We start from the raw sequence: 7,530 nt of genomic DNA, 5'->3' as shown, positions 1-7,530 counted from the left end.
TCATAGGTTAACATGGGGGCTGCCTTTAAATATCCTTAAAGCACAGATTCTTTTTGAGAGCAGATAAAAATGTGGAGTTTAGGGTCTCTGAGCTCACAATTTAAAAGTACATCTTTTAGTGAAGTTGTTTTTTAGATTGTTAGTTTGAAAATGCCACTTTTAGAAAGTAGGCATTTTCTTGCTTAATCCATTCTGTGACTCTGCCTGTTTGTGGATTCCCCGTCTGGGTCAGTTTGACAGTTGGGCTGTTCACACCTCTCCTCTAGACAGTGACACAAAGGGGGCTGGGGTGTAGCCTGCATATCTTGATTATCCATCTGTGCTGGAGGGGAGGGGAGGAGTTGTCATTCACACCTGAAAGGACAGTGCCTGCCCTCACACAATGCCGTCTCCGACCCCCTGGTGAGTGTCTGGGGCCTGGCCTGAACAAGGAATGATCTTGCAAGCACTTGAGACTTTGCTTTGAAGTTTGCCAACTTCAAAGGCAAAACTGGGTATAAGAGGAAGACCCAAAACCCCAGACTTTTAGAATCTTTCTGGAATCAAGAGGAACCTCTGCCCAGGAGAGGAGCTGAAGAGCTGAAGGAGGAGTACTGTCCCTTTGCTGTGTTGCTTTGCTGGACTGGCCTGCAGTTGCTGCTTCTGCCTGAAAAGAGTGCAAAGGGTGAACTTGGCTGTGTGTCCTGCTTGAGAAAGTTCTCCAAGGGCTTGGAGTAGAGGTTGCCTCCAGTTGGAAGTCTCAGGGACACCAAAGACTTCAGTTTCCTCGACCTGCAGCACTGGGAACTGTGTGTTTTGTGCTGATCAAGAAGAGAAACCAACACAACGCCGCCAACAATGCCGCTGGCCTGCACCGTGACATGCTGACGCCGCATGGAGTCGCAGTGCCCCGCTTCGCACCGAGACCCTGATCTCACCGACGCTCTCATCGGACGATTTCACCGAGCCGCTGCTCGCACCGCGACCTGTGGGCCCGCACTCCGGCATCGCCTGCTCACACCGCCGCCTGGGCATCCCCGACAACAACGCTCCTGCTGACACCGGCGCTGCTGCCTGCACCGTGGCCTGTGGACACTGCTCGTGAGGTACACGAAGCACCGTCCTGTCCCACACTGCAGCCCCGTTCCACCAACGCCAGCACCATCGAATCCTGTGTCGTCACCAGGCATCCTGCCTGCACCGTGACCTGTGAACCCTGCACATCGCACGGCCCGCTTCACACCACAGCCCTGGTCTCAGCAACGCCGCTGCATGCCGTCACAGAGCTGCTGCCTGCACGGTGACCTGTGGGCACCGCACGTCATATCACTTTGCACTGCAGCCCCGACGGCATCCATGCCGGCGCACCTGACTTCATCAGCCTGGAGTTCGATCCGCAACACGTGTGAACTCAAAGGCACGACGACTCCTGCACCAATTCCGGAACCGACACTACGTCAGTGACGCTGCTCTCCAGAGCTCACCGCGAGGAACATGACGCCCTACAAATCCAAGGTACTGTATGTGGATCTTTCTGACACGGAAGCTAGCCCACAACGCCGCAGCCGGCCTGAACTGTTGGTTTTGTTGATCACGACGCCGTGCTAGCCCCAGGTGGAGCTATCGACTTCAAGGAACTGTATTTTTGAGTAAATCTTGCAGAATTCATATTTTTATTACTGTATGTTGGATTTTTATCGTATTTGGTCTTATTTTATAAAGATAAATATTGGCTATTTTTCCAAAACTGCTGTGGTGTCCGTTTGTAGTGTTTTCAATTATTACTGTGTGTTATGTGCAAATGCTCTACACATTGTTTCTGAGATAAGCCGGACTGCTTGTGCCAAGCTACCAAGGGGGGGGGGGGTTGGCAGGGGTTATCTGAGCGGGTATCTCCCTTATCCTGACTAGAGTGAGGGTCCCTACTTGGACAGGGTGCAAACCGACTGCCAACTAGAGACCCCATTTCTAACACTTCTCTTCCCTGTTCCTTCTCTTTTCCGTCCATTTTGTTCTCTGTCCCTCCTGTTCTCTGTTCCCTTGATTTCTCTGTCCCTTCTGTTCTCTGTTCCTACTATTCTCTGTCCCTCCTGCTCTCTGTTCCTACTGTTCTCTGTTCATCATGCTCTCTGTTCCTACTGCTCTCTGCTCCTCCTCTTCTCTGTTCCTACTGTTCTCTGTCCCTTCTCTTCTCTGTTCCTTCTGTTCTCTGTTCCTTCTGTTCTCTGTCCATTCTGTTCTCTGCTCCTCCTGTTCTCTTTCCATTCTGTTCTCTGGTCCTCCTGTTCTCCGTTCCTACTGTTTTGTGTTCCTTCTGCTCTCCGTTCCACATGTTCTCTGTTCCCTTGCTTCTTTCTGGTTCCTTGTTGTTCTCTGTTCCCTTACTGTCCTCTGTTCCTCCTGATGTCTTCCCTTGCTGTTTTCTGTTCCTCCTGATCTCTTCCCTTGTTGTTCTCTGTTCCTTCAGTTCTCTGTCTCTCCTGTTCTCTGTTACTTTTGTTCTCTGTTCCCATCCTGTTCTCTGTCCCTTCTGTTCTCTGTTCCTTCTACCCCTTCTTTTCTCTCTTCCTCCTGTTCTCTGTCCCTTCTGTTCTCTGTTCCTCCTGTTCTCTATCCCTTCTGTTCTGTGTTCCCCCGTTTTCTGTTCATTCTGCGCTCTGTGCTCCTGCTCTCTGTTCTTCCTGCTCTCTGTTCTTCCTGCTCTCTGTTTCCTTGCTTTCTCTGATCCCCTCCTGTTCTCTGTTCATTCTGTTTTCTGTTCCTACTGTTCTATATCCCTCCTGCTCTCTGTTTCTCCTATTCCCTATTCCTCTTGCTTTCTGTTACTCATGTTCTATGTTCCCTTGCTGTTCTCTCTCCCTTCAGTTCTCTCTTGTTCCTGTTCTCTGTTCTTCCTGTTTTCCGTTCCTCCTGCTCTCTGCTACTTCTGTTCTCTGTTCTTCTCTTGTTCCCTGTCCCTTTTGTTCTATGTTCCTTCTGATATATGTCCCTTCTGTTCTCTGTTCCATCTGCTCTCTGTCTCTTCGGTTCTCTGTTCCTCCTGTTCTCTATATAGTCTGTTGTCTGTCCCCTCTGTTCTCTGTTCCTCCTGTTCTCTGTGCCTCCTATTGTGTGTCCCTTCTGCTCTCTATCTCATCTATTCTCTATTCCTTCTGTTCTCTGTTCCCTTGCTGTTCTCTGTTCTTCCTGCTCTCTGTTCATTCTGTTCTCTCTTCCTCCTGTTCTCTGTTCCTCCTGCTCTTTGTTCACTTGCTGCCCTCTGTTACCTTGTTTTCTGTTTCTCCTGTTCTCTGTTCATCCTCTTGTCTGTTCCCTTGCTGTTCTCTGTTCCTTATGTTCTCTGTTCCCCCTGCTCTCTGTCTCTTCTGTTCTATTCTCCTTCTGTTCTCTGTTCCTTCTGATCTCTGCTCCTCCCGTTCTCTGTGCCCTCTGTTTTCCGTTCCTCCTGCTCCCTGTCTCTTCTGTTCTCTGTTCCTTCTTTTCTCTGTTCCTTCTGTTCTCTGTTCCTCCTGTTCTGTGTTTCACTCCTGTTCTCTACTCCTCCTGTTCTCTGTTCCCCTCCAGTTCTCTGTTATTCTCCACTTCTGTTCTCCCCTCCAGTTCTCTCTTCTCCTCCTATTCTTTGTTCCTCCTCTCCTCTGTCCCTTCTGTTCTCCTTTCCTTCCGTCCTCTGTTCCGTTTTCCACTCCTGTTCACTGATCCTTCTGTTCTCTGTTCACATCCGGTTCTCTTTTCCTCTCCAGTTCTCTGTTTCACTCCAGTTCTCTCTTCTCCTCATATTCTCTGTTTCTTCTGTTGTCTGGTCACCCCTTGTTCTCTGTTCCTTCTCTTCTCTGTTCCCCTCCAGTTCTCTGTTCCTCTCTAGTTCGTTGTTCCCCTGTGGTTCTCTGTTCCTCTCCAGTTCTCTTCTCCCCTCCAGTTCTCTGTTCTTTCTGTTCTCTGTTGCTCTCCGGTTATCTGTTCCCCTCCTGTTCTCTGATCCTTATGTTCTTTGTCCTCCTGTTCTTTGTTCCCTTCCTGTTCTCTGTTCCTTCTGTTCCCTGTTTCTTCTGTTCTCTATTCCTCATGTTCTCTGTACCCTCTGTTCTCTGTTCCTCTTGTTCTCTGTCTCTTCTGTTCTCTGTTCCTTCTGTTCCCTGTTCCCTTGCTGTTCTCTGTTCCTCTTGTTCTCTGTTCTTCTTGTTCTCTGTTCCTCCTGCTCTCTGAGCCTTCTGTTTTCTGTTCCTTCTGTTCTCTGTCACTTCTTTTCTCAGTTCCTCCTGTTCTCTGTCACTTCTGTTCTCTGTTCCCTCTGTTCTCTGTTCCTTCTGTTCTCTGTTACTTCTGTTCTCGTTCTTCTTGCTGCTCTCTGCTCCTTTTGTCTCTGTTCCTCCTGTTCTCTGTTCCTTCTGATCTCTGTTCCTTCTGTTCTCTGTCCCTTCTGTTCACTGTCCGTTCTGTTCTCTGTTCCTTTGGTTCTCTGTCCCTTCTGTTCTCTGTTCCTCCTGTTCTCTGTTGCTCCTCTTCTCTGTCCCTTCTGTTCTTTGTTCCTTTGGTTCTCTCTTCCTTGTGTCCTCTGTTCCCTTGCTGTTCTCTGTTCATCCTGTTCTCTGTTCCTTCTGTTCTCTCTTTCTTCTCTTCTCTGTTCCTCCTGTTCCTTTGCTGTCCTATGTTCCTTCTGTTCTGTGTTTCCCTCTGGTTCTCTGTTCCCCTCCAGTTCTTTGCTCCACTCACCTTCTCAGTCCTCCTCCTGTTCTCTGTTCCCCTCCAGTTCTCTGTTTCCCTCCTGTTCTCTGTTCCTTCTGTTATTTGTTCCTCCTGTTCTCTGTTCCCTCGCTGTTCTATGTTCCTTCTGTTCTCTGTTCCTCCTGTTCTCTGTCCACTTGCTGTTCTCTGTTCCTCCTGTTCTCTGTCCCTTCTGTTCTCTGACTCTACTGTTATCTGTTCCTCCTGCTCTTTGTCCCTCTTGATCTCTGTTCCCCTTCTGTTCTCTTTTTCTTCTGTTCTCTGTTCCTCCTGTTGTCTGTTCCTTCTGTTGTCTGTCCCTTCTGTTGTCTGTTCCTTTTGTTCTCTGTTCCCCACCTGTTGTCTGACCCTCCTGTTCTCTGTCCCTTCTGATCTCTGTTCCTCCAGTTCTCTGTCTCTTCTGATCTCTGTTCCTCCTGTTCTCTGTCCCTTCTGTTCACTGTTCCTTCTGTTCTCTGTTCCTTCTGTTCTCTGTCTTCTTGCTGTCTCTGCTCCTCATGTTTTCTGTTCCTTCTATTCTCTGTTCCTCGTATTCTATGTTCTCTTGCTGTTCTCTGTCCCTTTAGTTCCTTTTCCTACTGTTATCTGTTCCTACTGCTCTCCGTTCTCTTGCTGTTCTTTTTTCCTATTGTTGTCTGTTGCTAATGTTGTCTGCTCCTCCTGTTCTCTGTTCCCTTGCTGTTCTCTGTTCCTGCTGTTCTCTGTTCCTACGGCTCTCTGTTCCTACTGCTCTCTGTTCCTCATGTTCTCTGTTCCTTCTGTTTTCTGTTCCTCTCCTGTTCTCTGTTACTTCTGTTCACTATCCCTTCTCTTCTCTTTTCCTTCTGTTCTCTGTACAGTTTCTTCTCTGTCCATTCTGTTATCTTTTCCTCCTGTTCTCTGTTCATACTGTTTTCTGTTCCTCCTGTTCTCTGTTTCTCCTATTCTCTGTTCACTTGTTGTTCTCTATTCCCTTGCTGTTCTCTGTTCCCATCCACTTCTCTGTTCCTCATGTTCTCTGTTCCGCCTGTTCTCTGTTCCCCTTCTGTTCTCTATCCCCTCCTGTTCTCTCTCCCTTCTGTTCTCTGTTCCTTCTGTTCTCTGCCCCTTCTCTTCTCTGTTTTTATTCATTCTGTTATCTCTCCCTTCTGTTCTCTGTTCCTCATGTTTTCTGTTCCTACTCTTCTCTGTTGCTTCTGCTCTCTGTGCTCCTGTTTTCTGTTCCTCCTGTTCTCTGTTTCCTTGCCGTTCTCCGTTCCCCTCCTCTTCTCTGTTCCTTCTCTTATTTGTTCCTACTGTTCGCTGTTCCTCATGTTCTCTGTTCCCTTGTTTCTTCACGTTCCCTTGATGTTCCCTGTTCCCTTGATGTTCTCTGTTCCTCCTTATCTCTTTCCTTGCTGTTCTCTGTTCCTTCAGTTCTCTGTTACTCCTGTTCTCTGTTCCTCTTGTTCTCGGTCCCTTCTGTTCTCTGTTCCTTCTGTTTCCTGTCCCTTCTGTTCTCTGTTCCTTCGGTTCTCTGTCTGTCTCTTCTCTGTTCCTCCTGTTCTCTGTTCCACCTGTTCTCTCTCTCTCAAGCTCTCTGTCCCTTCAGTGGTCTTTCCCATCTGTTCTTTGTTCTTCATTTTCTCTGTTCCTCCTTATCTCTGTCCCTTCTCTTCTTTGTTCCTTGTAATCTCTGTCCCTTCTTTTCTTTCTTCCTCCTGTTCTCTGTTCATTCTGCGCTCTGTGCTCCTGTTCTTTGTTCCTCCTGTTCTCCGCTCCCCTCTTGTTCCCTGTTCCTTCTGTTCCCTGTTCCTTCTGTTCTCTGTTCCTACTGTTCTCTGTTCCTTCTGCGTTCTGTTCCTCATGTTGTTTGTTCCCTTGTTTCTTTATGTTCCCTTGCTGTTTTCTGTTCCCCTGCTGCTCTCTGTTCGTCCTGATCTGTTTCATTGCTGTTCTCTGTTCCTTCAGGTGTCTGTTCCTCCTGTTCTCTGTTCCTCCTGCTCTCTGTTCCTTCTATTCTCTGTTCCACTCCTGTTCTCTGTCCCTTTTGATTTATGGTTCTTCTGTTCTCTGTCCTTTCTGTTCACTGTTCCTTCTGTTCTCTGTTCCTTCGGTTCTCATTCCCTTCTGTTCTCTGTTCCTACAGTTCTCTGTTCCTACAGTTCTCTGTTACTTCTGTGCTCTGTACCTCCTATTCTCTCTTCCTCATGTTCTCTGTTCCCTTGTTTCTTTATGTTCACTTGCTGTTTTCTGTTCCCCTGCTGCTCTCTGTTCCTCCTGATCTGTTTCCTTGCTGTTCTCTGTTCCTTCAGGTGTCTGTTCCTCATGTTCTCTGTCCCTCCTGCTCTCTGTCCCTCCTGCTCTCTGTTCCTTCTGTTCTCTGTTCCACTCCTGTTCTCTGCCCCTTCTGATTGATGTTCCTTCTGTTTTCTGTCCCTTCTGCTCACTGTTCCTTCTGTTCTCTGTTCCTTCGGTTTTCTGTCCCTTCTGTTCTCTGTTCCTCCTGCTCTCTGTTACACTCCTGTTCTCTGTCCCTTCTGATCTCTGTTCCTTCTGTTCTCTGTCCCTACTGTTCACTGTTCCTTCTGTTCTCTGTTCCTTCGGTTCTCTGTCCCTTCTGTTCTCTGATTTTACTGTTATCTGTTCCTCCTGCTCTTTGTCCCTCCTGTTCTCTGTTCCCCTTCTGTTCTCTTTTTCTTCTGTTATCTGTTCCTTCTGTTGTCTGTTCCTTTTGTTCTCTGTTCCCCACCTGTTCTCTGACCCTCCTGTTCTCTGTCCCTTCTGATCTCTGTTACCCCTGCTCTCTGTCCCTTCTATTCTCTTTTTTTCAGTTCTCTGTTCCTCCTGTTGTCTGTTCCTTCTGTT

General features: G+C 48.0%; 1 protein-coding gene across 1 annotated transcript; it reads right to left on the bottom strand.

Moving 5' to 3' along the window:
• Positions 1–4,175: 4,175 nt before the first annotated feature.
• On the bottom strand, positions 4,176–6,944 carry LOC138267051 (octapeptide-repeat protein T2-like). Its single transcript, XM_069215900.1, has 2 exons — positions 5,495–6,944; positions 4,176–5,192 (listed from the first exon to the last, which is right to left on the bottom strand). Exons 1-2 carry the CDS (start codon positions 5,589–5,591, stop codon positions 4,297–4,299), a joined length of 993 nt encoding a protein of 330 aa, XP_069072001.1. The 5' UTR covers positions 5,592–6,944; the 3' UTR covers positions 4,176–4,296.
• Between the last annotated feature and the right edge of the window lie 586 nt (positions 6,945–7,530).

This window comes from Pleurodeles waltl, chromosome 12 (genome assembly GCF_031143425.1).
Source record: "Pleurodeles waltl isolate 20211129_DDA chromosome 12, aPleWal1.hap1.20221129, whole genome shotgun sequence".
Classification (NCBI taxonomy): Eukaryota; Metazoa; Chordata; class Amphibia; order Caudata; family Salamandridae; genus Pleurodeles; species Pleurodeles waltl.
This window is presented reverse-complemented; position numbering and strand designations above follow the sequence as displayed.